Raw genomic sequence first — 23,824 nt, 5'->3', positions numbered from 1 at the left:
TTTCCGTCATTCAATCACTCACCGTCTCTGAAAATGGTAAAATCCCCGCCCGATTCGTTTCGTCACTTGTCAATACTCAACCCGCCACATCATCTTCCAATCAGTTATCTCCACGTCACCTTCCCCTCATTGGATCGCTAAATCTCACCGTCCATTTAGATCCAACGGCTAATCTTCGATATTCTAGACTTTTCCTTGTAATAAACCATGGTTAGTTAACTCGCAATAAATAAATAAATAATAATAAACAAATAAATTAAATTAAATTAAAAATTAAATCCATTGTTGGATATATAGATACAGAATATTGTAAGACAGAGAAATATAGATAGACAGAGAGAGAGAAAATAGCCGGAGAAAGAGAAGAGGGGTTTTGTGATTGCCGGAATCAGACCGTCTACATCGCTGAACTGAAGTATTCAATCGGCGGTGAAGAGAAAGACGGTGTATTCGTGCCGGAAAAAAAAGTGAGATATAGAGGCACGATCTCTCTCAGATCTGGTCATCTGGTAAGTTTTTTTTTTTTGAACTGATGTATTCATTTGGATTTCGTTTGATCTGTTAATTGTGGATGTTCATGGCAGATAAGTGATTTGTAGCGATATTAGTGATGTTATTCACAGTTTCGAGTTTTTGTTGTTATGTAGTTAAATGGAAATGAGAGTTTTGAGTAGTAAATGTAAGTAATTGATATGCGAAAATTTGTTTGTTTGTATTTCTATGTTATTGGATAAAAAAAGCAGAGTTTCGAGTTTCGAGTGTTAAATGCTGTCAATATCTTAGTTGAACGTAATTATAGTGTGTTAATGTTATTGTGTATTGAAAAGAGTTTCAGAAATTGGTGCTAGTTGATTCAGGATGTTTTGAGTTTTTTAGCTATATTTCTCGAGTATTAAGGACTGTTAAATGTAAGTTTTTAGTGTTAAGAGGATTGTTTATTTGGATCTTGAAGATCTTGTGAGGTTTGTTATTGGTGTTGTTCTGAATAAGTAGTTCTGTTTATGTAAAATATTGTATTTGGCTGATCTTTGGGTTTTGGTTATTTGTTGATCAAGTGTGTGGATTAATTTAGTTGTGTGTGTTTACAGATTATTGTTCAGTGCTATTATCCGCATCAGCAGATGGCTCTTTCGATGTAACATTTGGGATCTTCATCATTCGCTGTTCAAAACAACTTGACGTGCGAGTGATAGTGTTCTTGTATTCTTGTGTCCAGTGGTGATATCTTTGGGGGTTGGTTTTTGATTCCTCTTTTCCTGATTGATGATTGTTTCTGGATTGATTCTTTTGGTGGTTTGTGCACAATCGGCTTCTGAGTTGAGCGTGTCGGGAAGCTCTCTCCTGCCACCATCTCTTTTTGTGATTGAGACTTAGGACGGTGTTCCTTGTATGTCTCCTAACTTGGACAGTCCTGTTCAAACTCAGATGGCTGTAGCAGTATTTAAGAGTCCGCTTGGTGGAGAGTACCATGGAAGCAGTAGGATGGAAGGGAAATCTACTGGGAGGAGACGGGTTTTTGTGCAAACTGACACTGGTTGTGTGCTGGGGATGGAGTTGGACCGTAGTGACAATGCTCATACTGTGAAGAGGAGGTTGCAGATCGCTCTCAATGTTCCAACTGAGGAGAGTTCTTTAACATTTGGAGATGTGGTGTTGAAGAATGACCTTAGTGCCATTCGGAATGATTCCCCTCTACTGCTGACGAGGAATTTTATGCATAGAAGTTCATCGACTCCATGTCTTTCACCTACTGGGAGGGATGTCCAACAGAGAGATCAGAGTGGCCCTATAGAAATACTGGGGAACTCTAGTCACTTTGCCAAGACAAAACAACTAGTCAAGGAGATTGTGAAGGCTGTCAAGATTGGAGTTGATCCACTTCCAGTCCATAGTGGACTTGGAGGCGCATACTATTTTAGAAACAGCAGAGGTGAGAGTGTTGCTATTGTCAAGCCAACAGATGAAGAGCCGTTTGCACCAAATAATCCTAAAGGTTTTGTTGGCAAAGCTCTTGGACAGCCAGGCTTAAAGCGTTCAGTTAGGGTCGGAGAAACAGGGTTTCGGGAGGTTGCTGCATATCTTCTCGATTATGATCATTTTGCCAATGTGCCAGCCACTGCATTGGTAAAAATCACTCATTCTATTTTTAATATCAATGACGGTGTTAATGGAGATAAGCCTTTTAGCAAGAAGAAACTCGTCAGCAAGATCGCATCTTTGCAGCAATTCATCCCTCATGATTTTGATGCCAGTGACCATGGAACATCAAGCTTCCCTGTTGCTGCTGTGCACCGTATTGGGATATTAGACATCAGGATATTTAACACAGACAGGCATGCAGGAAATCTTTTAGTTAGGAAGCTTGATGGTGTTGGGATGTTTGGTCAAGTAGAGTTAATTCCCATCGACCATGGCCTCTGTCTACCAGAAACGTTGGAAGACCCGTATTTTGAGTGGATTCATTGGCCTCAGGCATCCATTCCATTTTCAGATGATGAACTCAAGTACATAGAGAAACTTGATCCTGTTCGTGACTCTGATATGCTGAAAAGTGAGCTCCCTATGATTCGCGAAGCCTGCCTTCGCGTCTTGGTCCTGTCCACCATTTTCCTCAAGGAAGCTGCTGCTTATGGACTTTGCCTTGCAGAGATTGGTGAGATGATGAGCAGGGAATTTCGTCGTGGGGAAGAAGAACCGAGCGAGCTTGAAGTAGTTTGTTTGGAGGCCAGACGGTTGATTGCTGAGAGAGAGATTTTGTCTCCAAAGGCTGAAGTTGATGAGGAGGAGTTCCAATTTGACATAGATTATGAGGAAGCAGGATACGGTTCTAGTCCAAAAATGGCCTCTGAGGACTTCGTGAGCAGGAACCCGTTTCAGTTTCCATTTGGAGGAGGAAATGGCCGCACTCAACTCTTTAAGCTAGATGAAAGCATCGAGGAAGAAGAAAGTGAAGAGGAGGAGGATACAAGCGTCAACTGTGTTCCAGCCCCCGCAAAGAATGTGGAGGAGTTAAAACTATCAATGTCCCTCAAGAATATTAGTTTAGGTGACAAGAACCAGAAGCATCCTTATTTTTCTGGAACCAAACCAGAAAATGCCCATCTCGCCAACTCTTCATCTGGCCACAGGAGTGCGAATGAGCAGCTCCCTGTGAGTTCCAGCTTTGTGAAGCTAGCAGATATGGGTGAAGAGGAATGGCGTCTGTTTCTAGAGAAGTTCCAGGAGCTACTGTACCCAGCTTTTGCCAAGCGCAAGTCAGTCGCCCTTGGTCAGAGGCAGATACAAAGGCTTGGTACTTCTTGCCAGTTTTGAGATATCACAGGGTGTGGGTACTACTACCACGACATGTCACTACTAGTATGAGTTAATGCCTAAATAACTCCGCGCAGTCTGGTGGTGGAAGTGAAGGATATCTAGCTTAGGTTTGGTTAAGTGGTTATGTGCTCCCTTAAAGAAGAAGTTATAGGGCGGCAGTAGCTATAATAGGAGATGCTGTAAATATTTTTGAGGCACCTGAGTGGAAGTGCCGAGTAGAACTGGTGTCTTTTTTTTTTCTTTCTTTTTTCTGTTTGATGTCTTCATTTTTTTCCTTTTCAGTTTGTCACGACGACTTGTTAGATAAATAATTTGTAGAATGGAATCCTAAAAAAATAAAAGAAAAAAAAGTTTGTGTAAATGTTGGATGTTTGTGTTAGTGTATACATTGTCATGTAGTGTTCATTTGCATGATATGAGCTGTTGTGTCCTTCCTCGAATAGTTCCTAAAAAGGGAAGAAACTACACTTGTGTGAATGAATGAGAAAAAGTGCAGTGTAGTAGGGTCCCTTTTTGTGGACCAGTTGACCCTTCAGTGTAGTGAGAAGTTCACACACTATAACATCACAGTTGTTAGAATATGTTTGTGGTAAAGAAAATCATGTTTGTTTGCTTGTCAATTGTCATTCTTGAATGATATCGATTGCACATCAGTAGGGTCGTTCCTTGACCCTACGTATGGCCTCCTAAGCCATGTGGCCCGAGGTTATAGGTATCTCGAGGAATTAGTCGTGAAGTTGTCATTTTTGGTGGTATGTAAAATCTTTGTTGTTAACAGAATGAGAACCGTTTAAAACACAGCAAGATAAAGAAAAAGTGATAAGGTTGAAAGTTTGGTGGATGTCTGCGTCAAAATGGTCTCTCTTTTTTAGTAATCAAGAAACGGTTTTTATGCGTGAAGTATATAATCAAAGCAAAATAAAAGGTATACATAAACATAAAAGATATATTTTGGCTGCTCAATGTCTTCTTTTGGTCGTTTAGTCGGTGTTTGGAGCTTATATTGGAGTTTCAATTAAATATAGATCATCATATTACGTTAAAAATGATTATTAGCGATAATTAATTTTTAATCGCCACTAAATATGGATTGTTAGTAGCAATTAACACTCTTTGCATATGTTCTTAAAATCTTTAGCGACATTGATTCTAATGACACTTAACTAATGTTGATAAAGACTTACGCATTTTTTATTGATGTCAATATTTAATGTCGTTAAAAGTTAATTTTTATTTTAGTGAATCAACTGCAATGTTCACTTTGGAATAACATTTTTTACTAGATTTGAATCTTTTGATTAAAAATAAAATAATTATGTCATTACACTATAGACTCATGTTGGTCGGCTACTCAATATTGACTAGAAAGAAAAGCACACAAGGAAATAACTTTTAATAAAAAAAAATGAAATTGGATGAGAGCAAACGTGGCAACCTCATCTCTGATTGGGCTTTATTTGTACTACTATATAACTTCTTGTTTGGGGGTTGGTAGGGTTTGGGAGGGGTGAGAAGCTTTGTGGGTGTAACATGTTTGACATTAGTCTATACCTTCGATGACAAGTAATTCGGGATAACTATTTATTATATAAGGGACAATTAATATAAGATGAGAATGTACATTTTGATTCAATTTAGAAAGCGATAATCAAATCTTTCTATAATAATATTATTTGTCTGAATGCATATATAATATAAATCAGATGGATATAATCGATTCAAAATGAAAATTATCTAGTAGAATGAATGTTTTATACACAAATGTAAAAATTAATTAGTATAATAAGATTTTTATACACAGAGATGAAAATTTGTAGCAAACTCAATAATTTAAAGTAATGTAATGTATGCAAACATAGTAATTACGTACTTATAAAAAACTTCCAACTACTCTATACGCGTGGCGCCGGCCCACAATTGGCTCAAACCACTTGCGTCCATCGATATACATGTTTGAGATCAAGACGTAATAATTATTATGGTATATATGTATATAGAGAACATGGTGTGTGGGGTGTGGTGGGGGTGGGGGGTCCAAAGTTGTCTACTTGCTTTATGATGACTAAAGGGTGATAATTGATATTATCTTGCTAATCTTGAAAATTATAACATTTATGTCATTTCTTGAACTATAAAATTCTTCTTAATTGTGTAACTAATTAAGACATTGATAACATCGACTGAACTACTAATAGGACCTTTAGACCTATTGAAAATTCCAAAGAACTTTTATTTTCTTCTTTTGTATGTAACAATTTAAAATGTTACTTATTTTTGTTTTTTGGGTCAACTACAAATTACTGTAAGTTTAAAAACTAATCTTTTAACGGATTCTCTATTTGAATATTGTGAACAAGAATGTGTCACGAAGACTTAGACGTTTAGTTTTATAAAATGATTATCATATTATATAAATCGAGTGTTGGTCGGTCAAGATTCATGTAAATTCAAAAAAGGAAAGTCTTGTAAATGAGGTTGGGGTGGAAGTGAAGATATAATAAGAAGAGATATGATCAAAAAACAAAGATATTCGGGACAAAGTAAGAGTGACCTTCGTGGTTGATAAGATGAGGGAGGAGAAATTAAAATTAAATGGTTCAGATACGTGAAGAAAAGATGCACAAATTCCCCGATCAATGAGAAGGCGTGAAAGATCGGCTATGAAGGGTATGAAGAGAGGTGGAGGTAGATAGGATGTACACTTTTACACTGTATCGAGTACATGACTTTATATAGGAGGGTATAAAGGTCAAACATTAAGGTAGAAGGTTAGTAGGTGTCGGAATATTGACTAGTTTCCTAACCAGTATTGTTATTATCACTCTCATTATCGTATTCTTCATTTAGCAGAATAAATTGAAAAAGCAAAATATAACATATGTATACAACTGTATCAATATCCTCTTATTTTATAAGGCCCATAGTAAAAGCCCATTAAAGTGGCTAAGCCCAATGAACCACAAATATATGCACAATATCCACCTCATTTTAATGGACTATTAACTCTCTAATATTTTATATTTTTTTTTTAAAAAAAAAAAAAAAAATAAAAAAAAAAAATATATATATATATATATATATATATATATATATATATATAACAAAATACAAAAAAAATGACTTGATCAAACAAGCTACAAGTATTAGCTTTACCAAAATGGTATTTCCTAATGTATACAACAAAATACAACACACACACAACATGGATAATATATACTTTATAAGCACATACCATACATCTTCATAATTAGTAATAAAAAAATGCAATTTACAATTTTATATAATTAAAAATAAACATGGAACTAAATACACCATTCAACTCATAATTGATACATACGAGTAAAGCCATTTGCCAAAAACAATCTCTCTACATTCACAAGACAAAAACAAGACTATGTACACACCACTCTCTTCAGATACCACTCATAAGATTATACTGATTACATTCTTTCAAGCAAAACTAGTGGCAACAACAAGACGGTGTACGCACCAATCTCTCCAGACTTTATTCGTAAATTACACTGAATATATTGTTATAAACAAAAGCTAGTGTTCTCTACATTCACATAATAGAAACAAGTCTGCGCACACACCACTCTTTCTAGGTAATTATTTCACTCGTGAATTACACTAAATTTGTTGGCAAAAAAACAACTTAAAATAAAATAAAAAGCATACATAATTAAAATAAATTAAACTCATACATGCCTCCATGGTCTTTCAGCAAGATTAACACAATGTTTATGCCTAATACAATCAACCAAATGATCAATTGTCATCCCAGCAGCTTGCATGAATGAATAAACAATTACTGGCCCAACAAATCTAAATCCTTTCTTCAATAAATCTTTGCTAATTGTTTCTGCTTTTGGTGTTCTTAATGGAACATTTCTTGGATGTCTAAATCTGTTAATTATAGGTTTATAATTCACATAATTCCACATGTAGCTGCTAAATGATCCATATTCTCTCACAATCTGCATAGGTTAATTGATTAATGAGGAAAAAAAAGATGATTAAGTTAACAACTTAATAAATTTTAGTAATAGCGCGGGCTAGTCACTTTTCAGTCATGTAATTGAAAAAATAGCCACTTTCATATCATGGAATTTCGTATATCAAATTTGAAACTCTATGACAATGATTATTTTTTTTATGTTCTCAGTCTATGTCAGAAATCTCAGAGACACACTTATACTATACTAAGGTCCTATTATCCCCTGAACTTATTTTATTAATAATTTTCTACTTCTTTTCGGCTTACGTAGCCCTTTCTTGTGGGGTCAACGCTGGTTGACTTTTTTTTCAACCTAGTGCCACATAAGCCGAAAAGGGGTAAGAAATTACTTATAAAATAAAGTTCATGGGAATAATAGGACCTTAGTATAGTATAAGTGTGTTTCTGAAATTTCGGGCATAGGTTCACGGGTACTTGTACATTTTCCCTAAATTAAAAGATTTGGAACTTGCCTTGATTATGCATTTGGCATTGTCAACTATGCATCTAACTCTGCTTTCTGCTAAATTGAGTGATGGATTTGAGATTAATTCTTCAATCTCACTCTCCCCCATTTTGGCCACATAATTTGCATTAAATCCACCAAATGCTTCTCTATATATTCCACACATTAAGAAAAAAATGTTACTTCAATTACACCTATATTACTAAAAGATTATTACAAGATCAGGTCTTTTAAAAGGTAATTACGAATAATTGTTAGTAATAATTAAGTGGAATCAATAACCCAAAAAAGTACAATATATTACGTGCTATAACAAGTTAAATCATATCGATTACATGTACAATTTTGACTTTAAATTCAGGACATCTAATAATTTTAAACTAAATATAATGTTGTCTTACGAAATTCACTAATTATGTGTATATTAGTATTAGCTTAGATCCAATAACTGAAAATGCTATAATTCCAGATGCATAAAATTCAAATTCTGAATCCACCATTAGTAATGACGTAAAAGTAAAATCACACTATCATCAATTATATAAATTGAAAGGGGGAGAACTTATGTACCTTATTAGTTCCCTTCTCTTTAAAATTTCAGTCCAATTGAAATCCATAAGCATTCCACATAATGCAAGAAGCTCGAATAATTGACTGTTTAATTAATTGAAAAAATTATTTGTTAATAAAATTTTCTATATTTTCAATGTTGTATAAGTTTAGTAAAATGACTTCCAAAATTAATCATAAAATTATTAATTACTGGTCATCATAAACAGGAACTCCCCAACATTCATCATGGAATTGCACATAAACCTTATCTGCATATAACAAATTAAATTCAAATAAATTAATCTTACAATTATGTCAAGATAATTTGGTACAAAGTAAGTGTCAATTTATTAATAATTCAAATAATTCCACTTCCAAATACTATAAACAAAACAATATTAGACAGTTAAGTAAGTTATTACTTTATTTTTCAAATTATCATATTAGACGTGCCATAAAGAATCACAAAACTATGCATGGCCTTGATCGCCCTCGTGGTCAATAAATTATATATATGTATAGGTCAAACATCACTCGTTATACAAATATATTAAATCTCAAATTTGACTATCAAAATTCCTGACTTTACTAATTATGTTATTATAGATCGATTCAACTTGATTGTGTAATAATATTATATTATGCTCATTATATTTAATAAAGTCTAAATAACATCTCTTTTAAGTTCTATCCACAATCAAATATCATCATTAGAAAAGATAAATCAAACGCCATCATATAAAATGAAAATCTGAAATTACTATATTATAAGACATTTTAAAATATTAGCAATATTTCAAAGAAAAGTAAAATTGAAACTACTTATGAAACTTACCACTAGTACTAGTTATCCAATTGCACCTTCTCATGAGTTCTTCTTCACTACTAGGGTTTGGATTAGGGTTTGGACTAATCATTCGAGCCACGTTCTTATTGGACATGCTCGAACCCTCATTTTTCTCCCTTGATGACGCGATTAATCGTAGTGCTAGAGAGATTTTTTGATCCAATGGAGTGATTGAAGAAGAATCAGTAATCGAAGAATCATTTGAAGTTTGTGATAAAGATAAAGATAGTGAAGAAAGTGAGAGAGAAGAACTTGTTTTATGTAACCCTATAGGGTAAATTTTTTTCCAATGTTTAGATAATAAGAAATTACTACTAATATTATTGCTTCTTGTTTTTTCTTTTTCTCTATGTTTCTCTAATGCATGATGTTTCCTCACACTTTGCTTAGACATTTTTTTTGGGGGGAATAAATAAATAAATTAAAGTTGCTATGGATTGTAAATATGTGAAAAGATGATTGGAATATATATAGATTGGATTTTGAACTGATGGATTAATTAAGAATGTTAATAAAAGGTGAAGTTGGTAGAATGTGAATCTCATAATGAGGCAACTTTTTAGACTTATAATTGAAGCAAATTTGATATGAAAATGGTTTGTGGATTGTAAAAAATTATTTGTTGACAATAGAAAGTTTGAGAATTAAAGTGTTGAAGAAGTTTAGATTTTCCAGAAGCACAAGATTTTTAGTAAAAGATATTCACATTTGAGGCATCACATTGTCATATCGGTCTTTGAGTCTAGTTTCCAACGAATTGAATCGTTCATTAATTCAATATTGAGGCAAAAAGTTAAGACCATTTTACACCATCGGTTCTGAAAAAGAATGTTAGACTAATAGAGTTTTTTCTCTCTTTATTTTCTATCGGGTTATTTATCCTCAATATTTGAACATGAGAATTAAAATTACGACTAAAGAGTTTTTATCCATCCTACCGCAACCCTTGATGATAATAATACATATTATTAACTTACGATCTTAACTTTTTTTTTCTTATCTTCTCCTTCATCTTAAAATATTTCTTGAAAATTAAGTCTGCATCCTCCTCTATGATGTATTTGCTACTTCTAGGCATAATAATATATGATCATATTGTAAATGTAACATTAAACACCCAAAAATACTTTATAGAAAACTAATTAGAGTTAAAGAGTGAGTTATAAAGCTTGAAAAACATTTTTGGTTTTAACTATGATTTTAGTTCAAATGTTACTTCAATGCAAGTGTAATGGGGTTGCCTTTATTTGCTAAGACTTAATACTCACTCTATATATACATTTCATCCTTCCTTTTTGTGCATTTTCTTTTTGTAATTTTGTAATTATATGTGCTATCTTTGGAAAATGATTTTCCCCTTCCAACTTGCAAGTCAATATTTTAACAAAGATTAGTAAAACCAAAGCGTTCTCGATCAGGAATCTTAGTAGTTCAATTAATTAATTAATTATCTAAAGTTTCAATGTATTAATTGTTAATAATGAATCGATTCCACAATTTATAATCCCCCCTCCTATCTCTCTTCCTTACGACCCTTATGCAATAAAAATAATTAAAAAAATAATTTCGAGCTTGGCAAATTAAATGAGAACACTATCCTTTTAAACAAGTCTTATGTTATATAAACTTGTATAAAATTAAATAAATAGACACAATATATCTGAAACACCATATAAGACATGAAATGGTCACGTAGGATTTCGACGTAGAATGAATGTGGTTATTTGTTCGATTTTATACTAATTAAGTGTCTATTCGTGTACATTCAAAATTGAAAGACGAAAATATAGTTAAAACTAAGTTAAAAAACATATTTTTTATAATTATGTATGATTGTTATTTCATTCTTAACGTGGAATAAAAATAACATTATTAGTTACGAGACAATATTATCATAATCAAATATGAAATAAACTTATTTTAAAATTAATTTCGAGATTAGTTAGCAAAAGGAAAGAGAAGACAAAAAAAAAAGGTGTGAAGACTTCATTTCATTTTGTCTCTTCCAAAAATCAATAATTCCTCTTTTTCTCTCTTAAACCCTAAACCTCTGTAAAAATCTCCCGTTTTTCTTCTTCTTCTCCTAATGCTTCGAATAACGCTAAAATCACCCCTAAAATCTCGATTAATCTCCGCTCTCCGTCACCATAAACCCTCTTTCTCCACCGCCAACCTCGCCGTCGACCACCCTGAACCACCACCTCCAACTACCACAACCACCAGAGCTGCAGTTTCAAGAATCTTCAACTTTTTTCTCCAAAATCATTGCACTAAAGGCTCCGGAAAGATTTTAAGAGGTGACCCATGTTTTAAAATTTCAATCTTGGAGCTAAATTCATCGGAAATTGAAGACATTGTTGAGAAACTGAGCTTTGAAAATTCCGAATCTGCCCTTGAGTTCTTCTTCTTATTGAGAAATGATTATGGGTTTAATCATTCCAGAGCTTCACACATTGCTGTTGCTCATGTTTTGGCTAAAAAACAGAGGTTTAGAGCTTTGAAGATTCATTTACAACATTTGGTTCAACAAGAAGGTATTTTATTTATTTGCTATTTAAGTAAAAATTCTATTTTTTTGTTTCTCCCTTCCACTCGTATTACTTGTCCACTTTCCCCTAAGATATTGTAAATGTTGCTAAATCATTCTTTTTAGTGAACTCTATATATATGTGCAAGTATTAGTGTAGGGTAACTAGGGAGTACTTCTTACATTGCTCATTTTGCTGTTTATATAGATTTATTGTGATTTCCAACCAGGCTTTGGTTCAGCTCATTCGATGTGCGAACTGCTTTTGATTCATTTTCAGAAATGGGACTCTAATCATGTTGTCTGGGATGTGCTGGTTTCTGCTTATTCCCATTGTCAGATGGTTGATGATGCGCTCTTTGTTTTTGCAAAGATGAAAGATTTCGATATCCAGGCTTCTGTATTTACATACAATAATTTGTTGTATAATTTGAGGCATACTGATTACATCTGGGATGTTTACTATGACATGAAAGACAGTGGGATAAACCCGAGTGAGCATACTAATTCCATTCTTATAGATGGTCTGTGCAAACAATTCTTGATTCAAAAAGCTGTTAATTTTGTTCGAGGGACTGAATGTAGAGAGTCTGAGCCTTGTGTTGTGTCTTTCAATGCTCTTATGTCGAGTTTCTGTAAAATGGGTTCTGTAGATGTTGCTAAGTCATTCTTTTGTATGATGTTTAAGTGTGGATTTTATCCCAATATATATAGTTACAATATTCTCATTCACGGATTAAGTGTGGCGGGTGCAATGGAAGAAGCATTGGAGTTCATAGATAATATGAAGAAACATGGTTTAGAGCCTGATCTGGAAACTTATAACGTCCTCGCCAAAGGATTTCATCTGCTTGGTATGATGAATGGTATCCGGAAGTTCATTAATAAAATGCTTCATAAAGGCATGAATCCTGATATTTTCACATATACAATGTTGAACTGTGGATATTGCAAAGAAGGTAATATTGATGAGAAGAGTATTAAGTTGAGAAAGGAGATGTTTTCGAAGGAGGGGGTCCATGCCAGTGCTATCTCAGACAACATGTTACTAAGCAGTTTGTGTAAAAGCGGACGTCTAGATGAAGCTATGAATTTGTTCCATGAGATAGAGAGCAACGGTCGTAAACTGGATCATATCATGTACTCTATTCTCATTCAAGGCCTTTGTAAGCAAGGATTGGTTGATATGGCTTTTCAATTGTACAAAGATATGTGTTGTAAGAGAATTATTCCAAATATTGTTGCTCATAGATCTATTCTCAAAAGCTTCTGTGAGAAAAGGTACATATATGAGGCAAGAGTTTTGTTTGACGCTTTAATATATTGCGACTTAATAGATGACATTTTCTTGGTTAATATTATGATTGACGGATATGCAAAACTTGGTGACATCGGTGAGGCTGTTCAGGTATACAAACTAATAACAGGGAAAGGAATAACCCCAAGCATAGCTACTTTCAATTCCTTGATATATGGGTTCTGCAAAGCCAGAAAGTTAGACGATGCAAGAAAGTGGGTTGACACTATATGTGCACATGGGTTGATACCATCAGCGAGGACGTTCACAACTCTTATGAATGCGTATGGTGAAGAAGGGAAAATGCAAACTGTTTTTGAATTGCTAGATGAAATGAAAGCAAGGGGCATAGAACCAACTCATGTCACTTACACAGTGATAATGAAATGCCTCTGTAAAAGAAGGCAAATGCATGAGTCTATTGAGATACTAAAGAGTATGTTACCGGATGATTTTCAGCGTGATGAAGTTTTCTACAACACCATTATTAAAAGTTTATGTGAAGCTCGCGATGTAGAAGGCGCTTGCAAATTATATAAAGAGATGGCGGTGCACAAACTTCAGCCAAGTCGTGTCACGTACAACATTCTTCTTAATGGTTATTGTACACATGGAGAGCTAAAAGATGCTGAGGAACTATTTTCTGAACTCCAAGATGTTGGCCTGATGAAATGTGATTACACCATTCTAATAAAAGCATATTGTGCAAAAGGATCAGTGCATAAGGCAGTAGTTCTGTTCCAAAAGATGATTGAGAAGGGCTTTGAAATCACTATTAGAGATTATAGTGCTGTGATTAATAGGTTGTGCAAAAGAAACTTACTAGCTGGCGTAGATATTTTTCTGCGTATGATGTTGTTTCATGGCATTTCTGTTGATTCACAGATTTGTTTTCTTATGCTTAACAGTTTCCGTGATCACAATTCTGTGTTCCAGTTGGCCTCTTTGATGATTAAGTGTGGCTTAGATACTGACTCAAATTGTGGTTGACTGTAAGAGACACCGATTCAGGATGATTATTGAGCTCTGCTTGCAATATGTGAGCTTCTTGGTTCATGTGTGGTCAAGTGTACGTGACACCAATTCAGGATGATTATTGTGCTCTGGTGCAATATGTGAGCTTCTTGCTTCATGTGTGGTCAAGTGTACGAGACACCAATTCAGGATGATTATTGTGCTCTGGTGCAATATGTGAGCTTCTTGCTTCATGTGTGGTCAAGTGTACGAGACACCAATTCAGGATGATTATTGTGCTCTGGTGCAATATGTGAGCTTCTTGGTTCATGTGTGGTTAAGTGCAGGAGACACCAGTTCAGGATGATTATTGTGCTCTGGTGCAATATGTGAGCTTCTCGGTTCATGTGTGGTTAAGTGCACGAGACACCAATTCAGGATGATTATTGTGCTCTGCTGCAATATATGAACTTCTTGGTTCATGTGTGGTTAAGTGTACGAGACACCAATTCAGGATGATTATTGTGCTCTGGTGCAATATGTGAGCTTCTTGGTTCTTGTGATGTTATGAGAGAAGTTCCTAGAAGTTGTAACTTGATTTTATAAGGTATGTGGACCTATTCAATAACTCATTCCTGACTTAAATTTTTTTGGTAGGAAAGGTTTGTAATTGCACTGACTATGCAGTTATATAGACTTGATAGATGAGGTCTTAGGGATTATGTCCTTCGACGGAACACATTTTGTGGAGAAAAGACAAATGACTTCGGCATCTGAAAGAAAAGTTAACAGGTACCAAATGTTCTTCTGTGTTTTTCTTTTGTTCCTTTCTGGTTTTTGGTTATGGTATCATATTCCTTATATTGGGTTAGTATAATCAGTTCTTTGTTCCAGTTTTGACTTGCTAGAATTGCTGGTATTGTCTGAAGTTCATTCCAAACTAGTGAATTTTGCATCTGTTCCTCCATTAAGTCTATCTTGGAGATGATTAATGGCATGATTTGTAGCTCTTGCTTATAGACTGCTCCATATTACCTTCTTTTTAGCAAATATGCATATTTACTTTGCAACTGATATAAGCTATAAAAAAGAAGAGACATATAAACAAGTCCACTATAAATGTAGTAATGTACTGAGTGTAGTGTCAATCTATGTTGCTGATAGGTGCTTGTCGGATCCTCCAAAAATAGTGTATTTTTGAAGGATCCAACATGGGTGAGGCAACATTTTTGGAGAGTCCGAGGAACTTGGGTGTCAATCAGCCTATCTGATGCCTGTTATGCTTGCTTGATAGAATCATTTATGCTTAACAGTAGCCTTAATTTGTTGCTGAAAGTGAATTAATAAAACTTTTTGAGTGGCAGACTGCAGCACTATGTCCATATTTATTACTTATTATCTAACATGAACTATCACATTTCATTTCTATAGCAAATTATATCAGCCAACTTCCTAAAAAGGAAAACAAAAATATAATATGTTTGTTAATTAAAGTAAGCCTTAAAATGGACACCAAACTAAAAAATTGCATGCTCAGACAGTAAAAGAAAAAAGGAGGTTGCGTAAAGTATTCCCTTGGTAAAGAAGAGTATTAACTTGTTTTCAACGAGTTTTTTGCAATTTGCCCCCCTAATCAAGGAAACATTTCATCTTTAGCCTCCCAACAAAATTTTCTATATATCCAGAACTCAAACCCAAAACCTTTAACTACATTTCCTTCAATTTAAGGCAATTCATCCTTCAAGATTTTAGCTACTTTTTTCGAGGCTTGTTGGTTCAACTCGAGACAAATCACCAATTTTTCTTCTTCTTTGGTGAAGAAATAATAGGTGGTTTTCTGCCTGTTAAAAGCATGCACGACATCAAATTCATTTACCTCTCGCTTAAACGTCTCCCAAAAGACTTCACCCAGCGCTAAGGATATATCATCCCTCACGTCCTGCTCTGTTGAGGTTGAGCCATCCAAGTTGTTCCTGAAAAGAAAATAAAGAAAGAGTGTGAGTTTGAATTTATTATTGGCAACTATGAGCAAGCTAAATGGTAATTAGCTTATTTACTTGAGTGTCTGCCGGTTGATGCCATGACAGTCACCCATAATGCTGTATATGTAGTCAGTCTTATCAAAACTTGAACAGTACTTATAAAAGCGTAAATCGCCCAAATTTTCGTCCAACAGCTTCATTGATTCGTTGTAGACTCGTTGAATTTTTTTCATTTGTGTGATTTCAGTCATGTTTCTGCGACAGAACAGAACAAACAATAAACTCAATTAGATGAATAATTAATTATGAAACACTATATATATTGAGGCTATGATAACTATGGAACTATATATGCTTGGGTGGAAAATCATTACATGAATTCATCAACCGGACATGTAGTTAGAAAAGGAAGATTCTTTATGAATACTTATGAAGTGGTCGTGGAGATACACTCAAGAGGAGCATAGCCTTTGCAAGGATGTGATTATTGGTATACATGGAGCACTAAACCACTGGTGTTCTAATGTTTCAACAGCGCCATATGGAGTTGGTGTCTGGAGAAGTATACGCAAATTATGGGAGGTGTTCTCTCAACACACACACTTAATTGCAGGGGATGGACAACATATCAGTTTCTGGAGAGAGAAATGGATAGGCAATTCCTCCTTAATGGTTGCTTATCCTAACGTGTTCCAGATAGCAAGGGAGCCTAACTCTACTATTCAGCAATACAGAGAAGGGAATTCTTGGAAAATCATCCTCAGAAGGAACATACAGGACGGGGAAATGGAGGAGTTGGTCAGCCTACTAGCAGCACTTCACAGTGTTGCAATTAACAGTGGAACACCAGAGCAACTCAACTCAACTGGGGAGAAAAAGGGGTGGGAAGTTCTCAGTTAAAGCAGCTTTCAAGCTTCTAGGCCCACAAAATGCAATAACAGAGAAGGAAGTTTCAGATAGCTACCAGATGTTATATGTGCATGAAGGAACTAGATACACACAACCACCTATTTCTACAATGTGAAATAGCAGCAAACTTGTGGAGTATGTTTTGAGCTCTTTTTGGCCTCAAATGGGTCATGTCTCATAATATCAGGGATGTTGTGATAAAGCTGGGGTTGATGGAAAGTTGATAGCACCATCAAGAGAATCTGGAAGATGATACCTGCAGCCATTTTCTGGAGTATCTGGAAAGAAAGGAATAGAAGATGTTTTGATGGAATATCAACTACCTACCAATCTTTAAAAGCTATCTGCCTCATGTTTTTGTATAGTTGGGTTTATTTATCCCCTCTAGATTGCCCTGATTCATTTCTGAACCATGTCAGCTACTAAGCTTTTGTAACTATTAATGATGCTTGCAATAGAACTAATTACTTCATCAAAAAGAAAAAAGATTCTTTATGAATCTGTACATGCTTACTTCATCGAATGATGTACTGTTTCTTCGTTTAATGGGGAACAAGATTAGGGTGCTAATCAGGATCAAGATGGAGAGACAACTGCTCAAGATGGAGGCGCCAGCTACTGCTCAAGGTGGAGGCGCCAGCTACTGCTCAAGATGGAGAGACAACTGCTCAAGCTGGAGGCGCTAGCTACTGCTCAAGATGGAGAGACAACTGCTCAAGCTGGAGGCGCTAGCTACTGCTCAAGATGGAGAGACAACTGCTCAAGATGGAGGCGCTAGCTACTGCTCAAGATGGAGATGCAACTGCTCAAGATGGAGATACTGATGAGGAAAATGCAGATCAAGATGGAGACGTGAATGAGGAAAATATTGATCAAGATGGAGCTACGCTATATATTGAACAATATCTAGGCCTTGTACTGATTACATGCATCCACTGTTTAACACAGATTCCATTCAGATATTTCTGCAAAAACACACATTCAACACAGATTCCATGAAGCTTGAAGATATCTCTTAAGAGAAAATGAGAGGAGCGGTTGAGTAGTAAATGAATTGAATTTGTTATTTCAGTAGCTATATATGCTTCATATAGTTATCTAACCGCTTATGTATGACAGCTGTTAAACTTTTAACTAACCAACCAACTAATTAGAAAGTGGTTTCGTCCCCTACAGTACAGAACTAAGGCACCTCTTATCAAAATCAAACAGTTTGAAGCTAAGAGGGTAACTTTTTTTCTTTCGAAAAACATAAATGGCACATCAAATTTTTTTACTAAAAGGGTGAAATCGCTCCGTCTTCTAACAAATATTAATACTGTTAAATTTGTTTTCAAAGATTGTTGCAGGGGCAACGTTTTTCTAAAATTTTTGTTTTGAAAGATCCGTCGCAGAGACGGTGTTCTTCTGAAAATTTTTGTTTTCAGACCAAAATATGGCTGCCTTCTATAAAATAAAAAACAGAAATTTAAAATTGAAATCGCTGCATTGGCAGCGATTTGCAAAACCCCTTTTTTTAACCATGGCTGTCACTTTGATTTTTATTTTTATCCTTTTAAAAAATGTTCTTAAGAAAATCTAAGGCGGCCATAAAATGAATTTTTTAATAAAATATGCACAGTAAATTTCAAATTTTTTCCCGATAAAATCGCTCCTTGGCTAGCGATTTATAGATTTATTTTTAAGATTCTTAAAGAGAATCACTGTAGTAGGAGCGATTTTCATTTTTCTAAAAAAAAAAAACCAAGAAAAATGTTGCAAGGGCAACGACGTTTGAAAAGCAAATATTTTTTTTGGACAAAATCACTGCCACATCAGCAATTTTACAGAACTTTTTTTTTAGAGTAACGACGTCAATAATTGTTAGAAGAAAATTGCTCCCCTTTTAGTTAATTTTTTTAAATATGCCTTTTATGTTTTCCGAAAGAAAAATTATGCTTTTGGCTTAGGACTCCAAAATCAAATATATAGTAGATGCAAAGACGGCGTAAGAATGAAAGACATTTTGAAAATCATAATTAAAAGTTTAATTTGTCTAATTCTTTTATTAGTTGTCCAATTAGTGCAACTCTTTTCTGAATTAGATTCTTTGAGCACTGATAAATACTCCATCTGTTTTTTCGATCCCTTTCCTTTTTTATAAGGCATTTTGATACTTAATTTTAATTTAAATTTCAAGATTAAAAAGTCTAGCTTCTTTTCTTAAACTGCGTTTCAATTCAAATTAGGTCATCCTTTTTTTAAATAGTAGGTATCCTTAAAGTAGTAAACCAAAACCAAATACAAATACGCCTTAATTTGTTAAATTTAATATGTTCCCTCTTCTTGTTTTGTTTTCTCTTTTCCATAGCCATGGAAGGTGAAAAGCAAGCACTCAATACACCACAAAGTAATCAAAAACGATGTCGAAGGAGTATACATGATTTCGTAGATGACATTATATTCGAGATACTAACGTGGCTACCAGCCAAGTCTCTTATGAGATTTAAATGTGTTTCGAAATCTTTGAACAGTTTGATACGATACGATGTCAACTTTGTGAATTACCACATTGCTCGTTGTTCTATCTATCGTCCCCGCCTCTTATTTGAAGTACGTATAAAAATACCTTATTTAATTCCACACCACACGAATATTGGTAAGTCCACAGCACATCTTGAAAAATTCCCTTTACAACTTGTTGGTCCTCTTAATTATTTTCACCACAGGGAGAATTTTCATATATGTTCAAATCATTGCAATGGTCTTGTTTGTTTGTATAATCGTAAAGAGAGTCAAGGTTACTTGTATAACATAACAACAGGAGAAATAAAAGCATTGCCATTCTCGTTGGGATATAAAAGTGATTGGGTTTTTGCACGTTTGTATCTGGGATATGATTCCAACATAAAAAGATACAAATTGCTTCGCGATCGTATTTACTACAAGAAAAGGCCATGTTTGAAGATTCGAACTCTAGGAACCAACACATCATGGAGAAGAATTTGCGATGAAAACAGCCCTAGTAAACTTTACAACTGCTATTGTGATTGTGTCTTTGTCAATGGGGTGTTTTATTGGACTTCCCGTGACCTAAATACCATCACTTATTTCAACGTAACCAATGAGAAGTTTGGAAGTCTTTCACCTCCACACAAGAGTCGAGTGAGTGAAATTCAAACTGCACTATGCGGAAAGTTGATTGTGTACCCACCTGACCAACCTAAAAACTGCAATTTGGTGTACGATGAGGTCAATAAGGTTTTCACTAAATTTCAATATGATTCCGATGCAGTGGAGGAGAAACTTGCCTTTCTTGAAGCAGAAAACGTTGACAAGAGAACAATGGATCCAAAATCCATTTTGGCAACTTCGAGCCTTATTAGCAACTCAACATATTTGGTGTTTTCTTACGATTTTGGATCAAGACATGTTAGTAGGTTTGTTGAAAATATTATCCCATTAAATTTTATTATTAACGATTAGTTTCTAGATTGCTACAAAACTTACTTACTTTGAATAAATACTTATGTATTAATTATAACTAGGTAAACTAACCGCGCCAACTATCTCTATTAACTTACATTTTTTAAACAATGTTTCACATTTGAATTGATGTCTCAGCAAGTCCTTCAAAATCGTTCATGATACTAATTTGCATTGTCAAAAGATATTTTTACTTGTTTTGGTTTCGAGCAGTACATTCAAGAACATGTAAAGAGTTGCGATTTTTAATCTAATATAACAAAAATATATGTTTAATTATGTTGGGTTTGACTAATTTGAATCCATGAAAATAGATATTTTTACAGCAATACAATTCTGCATTATGCTTGTGACCTTTATTTGATAGAATATGAAAATATTATCACATTGCTGTTATTACATTTTTGCGGGATCATATATAGACATACACTTAAGCTTGACTTCAAATGTTAAATTAATAAATACTCTGATTTAAGGTCTTTATATCTAAATGATTAATTCATCTCCTTCATGTTAATTAAACACTCCAACTTATAAAATGCTACTCTTGTAATTTATATTTATTTTGAAAAAGGGTCAAAGTTACGCTTGAACTATATGAAAAGGTTTTAAAATACCCTTCATCCATGTTTTGGTCTAAAAATACCATTCCATTCACCTTTTTGGCTCACTTATATCTTTTATTCACTTTTTTGACTAACTTATACCTTTATAACAAACAACTCAAAATTATTTTTTTTTAAAATTTATTCTATATCATTTTTTTATTAGATAAAATAAAAATCTCATCTCTATTAATTATTTTTCCATAATCTATTTAAATAATATATATATATATATATATATATATATATATATATATATATATATATATACATATATATACATCTTCAAGACCCCAATTTTTTAAAAAAATTTTAGTAATTTTTTATTTTCTCTAATTTATTTATTTAACTTTTTTTTTAAAAATAATTAATATATTATAAAAATATTAGTAGTGCCACAATATCTATCTTCCCTTTTAAAAATAAATAAATAGAAAAATTGTTAACTTATTTTTTTTAACTACTTTTTAAAGAAAAAGATTCACAAATAATTTTACTTAAACGATTAACTCATTAAAAAAGATGAAAGAAAAATAAATAAATGGATGGCCGTAGACATAGGAAAATTTTTAGTAGGAAAATAGCCAAAAATATGTATAATGTATTTGTGGATAAAATAATATATTGGTATTAGTATGATATAATAATTTTTTAAATAAAATATTTGTGATCTATATCATCTTTAGAGTCTTGATTGATTAATTAAATATTAGTCGTTAATTTTTTCTTTTGTCATGGATCTTCAATCCATGTAAAAGATTGAGAAAATGGAGAGGAGTTGGATCCAAAAATAAATGAGTAATAAAATTTACAATATTTTTCTTATAAAAAAATAGGGTCTTGAAGAAGTATATTGTTATGGTTTGAATAAATAATGATAAATAATCTAATTGAGGTGGACTCTTTATACTATCCCATAGAAGAATGACACGTAATAAGTATTTATAAAAAATAAAAAATAAAGAGAGAATTGTTAGTTTCAACGGTATAAGTGAGCGAAAAAGGTGAATAGAAGAGTATCTTTAGACATAAAAATGGATGCACGGTATTTTTAGACCTTTTACTATAGTTCAAGGGTATTTTTGACCCTTTTTCCTATTTATTTTTACTAAGTAGCAAATGAATCTTTAAAAATGTGATAAAACATTGACTAGCAAATGAATCTTTAAAAATGTGATAAAACATTGACTATCTTAATTCTTTTCAAATATAACCTAAATACCATTTGCTAGAAATATTTCAATTAATACTTTTACAATGCAAATATTTTCTATTTTCACTTATTAAAATACTTTTTTTGCCTCAAGTTTTTTCGTTATCTTCCTCTATATTAAAATATGAGTGAATTTGGAAATAATGTCCTTACTTTACTACACCAGTGCTTGTGCGTAGTAGCATACGTGGAAATGATTACGTCAACTCTGCCGAATGAACCATCTCTAATTTACAAAAGTTTGTCAATATGTTACATTCTTAGCCTATTTGATTTAGTGTTTTGAGGAGATGTATATTGAATAACTATGACTTTATGTGAACTTACAACATAAACATGAAAAAAAACTAAACAATTATGAATTAGTTTTATAAAAAAAAACCTACGACATGTGAACTCGCCTATTATCCGTACAGTCCGTCCTCACAAATTAATGAGTTTTGAGCATTGTAACTTTATTTATTAAAAAACAAAAAAGTGCAAACAAACAGTGAAATTTCGACTACCCTTCATCGTTTCAATACTGAACAAAGTGGAATAAACATATCATTTTACGTGTTTTAAAATTGTAAAATATAATGCAAAGTAAAGTCAATACCTCACTCGAGGATATTAAAATTGTCAAGCTTCATGCAATGTGGCTATGCCTTCAAATTTTAAAGGTTGAAGTGCACTACTTCAAATTCCTTGCATATGTCAGCTTATATGCCAACCACTATTTCCTTGCCCTTTATTTCTTTTTACTTGTTATCTTGCTTGATTGTCTCAAATTACAGCTGACCACAATGAGCCCATGTTTTTCCGAGTCTCAAACTACGGCCTACAAAATCACTTGTCAACCAAAACAATCTGCCTTCACAATTCAATGAGGCTTCAACGGTCAAAATTCAGAAGAGTAAGCAAACTGAGAAACTCCAAATATATCCTTCTTTCACTGCATATGCATGTTTACAAACTTTGTAATAATCCTTATTAAGTTTACCCGCTGTAGTTATCTTTTTTACTTTGTACATCATTTACCATAAAGATTTTTTGTATGGCCGAAGGAAATGCAAAATATATGTGATATATCTCGTCTCATTTGATGATTATATGACATACATTCTATAATACTTGTTCTTAAAGTTGAGATTTCCTCTCATTAAAACTGATTATTATCAACATGTTATATTAGATTCGCAAGCAAAATTACAAAAAAGCACATTGCCAAGGAGGTAATAAAACCACTTCTCATCTCCTACACTTATGCAACAATGAGCATAGTAGAAACACCTAAAAGTTGGATAATTTGTAGTAATGCAAAAGAAATTGAAATTAAAAATTGCATAAATTTAATCAGGCGTATAGAAAATTTATGTAATGAACTCTACTTTACTTTTCGATTTCAAAATACCATTGTAATGTTATGAAATAGTTGTGAGTTGCTAGGGTACATTTTAAATTGAAAGAAGAGGATAGTAAAATATAAAATACTTTGTAGATGAGTCATAAATTTGAAGATTAATAAATAACTTGCATACATTTTCATTGCAACAACAATTATTTGTACACAGGTTCACTGCAATCCAAATTCCGCTCATGAAAAAATGATTTTACTTACTAAAAATAAAAATTACTCAATTGATGAAGGGTGAAGATCCATGCTACCCAGAATAACAGTTATAAAAAAAAATAGATAAGGTACTAGATTTTTAT

The 23,824-nt window shown here is 33.4% G+C and overlaps 5 protein-coding genes across 18 annotated transcripts; 3 read left to right on the top strand and 2 right to left on the bottom strand.

Moving 5' to 3' along the window:
- The first annotated feature begins 231 nt into the window (after window positions 1–231).
- LOC101257767 (phosphatidylinositol 4-kinase gamma 7-like) lies at window positions 232–3,676 on the top strand. The gene is made up of 2 exons (XM_004238968.5): window positions 232–509; window positions 1,089–3,676. The coding sequence occupies exon 2, from the start codon at window positions 1,390–1,392 to the stop codon at window positions 3,310–3,312; it is 1,923 nt and encodes a 640-aa protein (XP_004239016.1). The 5' UTR covers window positions 232–509; window positions 1,089–1,389; the 3' UTR covers window positions 3,313–3,676.
- Window positions 3,677–6,663: 2,987 nt separating this feature from the next.
- On the bottom strand, window positions 6,664–9,636 carry LOC101257468 (uncharacterized). The gene is made up of 5 exons (XM_004238967.4): window positions 9,166–9,636; window positions 8,542–8,599; window positions 8,349–8,432; window positions 7,786–7,927; window positions 6,664–7,292 (listed from the first exon to the last, which is right to left on the bottom strand). Exons 1-5 carry the CDS (start codon window positions 9,569–9,571, stop codon window positions 7,014–7,016), a joined length of 969 nt encoding a protein of 322 aa, XP_004239015.1. The 5' UTR covers window positions 9,572–9,636; the 3' UTR covers window positions 6,664–7,013.
- A 1,512-nt stretch (window positions 9,637–11,148) lies between these two features.
- LOC101258153 (putative pentatricopeptide repeat-containing protein At1g13630) lies at window positions 11,149–17,896 on the top strand. Of its 14 annotated transcripts, none has more exons than XM_019214034.3 (4): window positions 11,149–11,711; window positions 11,935–14,562; window positions 14,651–14,747; window positions 17,404–17,896. In XM_019214034.3, exons 1-2 carry the CDS (start codon window positions 11,264–11,266, stop codon window positions 13,989–13,991), a joined length of 2,505 nt encoding a protein of 834 aa, XP_019069579.1. In that variant the 5' UTR covers window positions 11,149–11,263; the 3' UTR covers window positions 13,992–14,562; window positions 14,651–14,747; window positions 17,404–17,896. The 14 variants fall into 14 exon arrangements, with proteins under 14 accessions (XP_019069579.1, XP_010320827.1, XP_010320824.1 ...); XM_010322525.4 differs by having other exon boundaries at window positions 14,643–14,747; window positions 17,409–17,896; XM_010322522.4 differs by having other exon boundaries at window positions 14,643–14,747.
- Window positions 15,317–17,496, bottom strand: LOC112941529 (uncharacterized). Its single transcript, XM_026031061.2, has 3 exons — window positions 17,361–17,496; window positions 16,013–16,192; window positions 15,317–15,928 (listed from the first exon to the last, which is right to left on the bottom strand). Exons 1-3 carry the CDS (start codon window positions 17,363–17,365, stop codon window positions 15,679–15,681), a joined length of 435 nt encoding a protein of 144 aa, XP_025886846.1. The 5' UTR covers window positions 17,366–17,496; the 3' UTR covers window positions 15,317–15,678.
- A 1,256-nt stretch (window positions 17,897–19,152) lies between the features above and the next one.
- LOC104647461 (putative F-box protein At1g32420) lies at window positions 19,153–20,369 on the top strand. Its single transcript, XM_010322873.3, has one exon. The coding sequence runs from the start codon at window positions 19,199–19,201 to the stop codon at window positions 20,309–20,311; it is 1,113 nt and encodes a 370-aa protein (XP_010321175.1). The 5' UTR covers window positions 19,153–19,198; the 3' UTR covers window positions 20,312–20,369.
- Window positions 20,370–23,824: the final 3,455 nt, after the last annotated feature.

The sequence above is a fragment of the Solanum lycopersicum genome, chromosome 5 (genome assembly GCF_036512215.1).
Source record: "Solanum lycopersicum chromosome 5, SLM_r2.1".
Lineage (NCBI taxonomy): Eukaryota > Viridiplantae > Streptophyta > Magnoliopsida > Solanales > Solanaceae > Solanum > Solanum lycopersicum.
Note: the sequence above shows the minus strand (reverse complement) of the source record. Positions and strands in the feature narration are given on the sequence as shown.

Bases quoted from the DNA above. Each gene is read 5' to 3' on its own strand.
- LOC101257468 (XM_004238967.4), bottom strand. From the start codon at position 9,571: ATGTCTAAGCAAAGTGTGAGGAAACATCATGCATTAGAGAAACATAGA. The intron at 8,600-9,165 runs GTAAGTTTCATA...TGTTATATGCAG, and splicing joins TTGGATAACTAGTACTAGTG to ATAAGGTTTATGTGCAATTC. The intron at 7,928-8,348 runs GTACATAAGTTC...TGGAATATATAG, and splicing joins AAGAGAAGGGAACTAATAAG to AGAAGCATTTGGTGGATTTA.
- LOC101257767 (XM_004238968.5), top strand. From the start codon at position 1,390: ATGTCTCCTAACTTGGACAGTCCTGTTCAAACTCAGATGGCTGTAGCA.
- LOC112941529 (XM_026031061.2), bottom strand. The intron at 15,929-16,012 runs GTAAATAAGCTA...TTTTCTTTTCAG, and splicing joins ATCAACCGGCAGACACTCAA to GAACAACTTGGATGGCTCAA.
- LOC104647461 (XM_010322873.3), top strand. From the start codon at position 19,199: ATGGAAGGTGAAAAGCAAGCACTCAATACACCACAAAGTAATCAAAAA.
- LOC101258153 (XM_019214034.3), top strand. From the start codon at position 11,264: ATGCTTCGAATAACGCTAAAATCACCCCTAAAATCTCGATTAATCTCC. The intron at 11,712-11,934 runs GTATTTTATTTA...ATTTCCAACCAG, and splicing joins ACATTTGGTTCAACAAGAAG to GCTTTGGTTCAGCTCATTCG.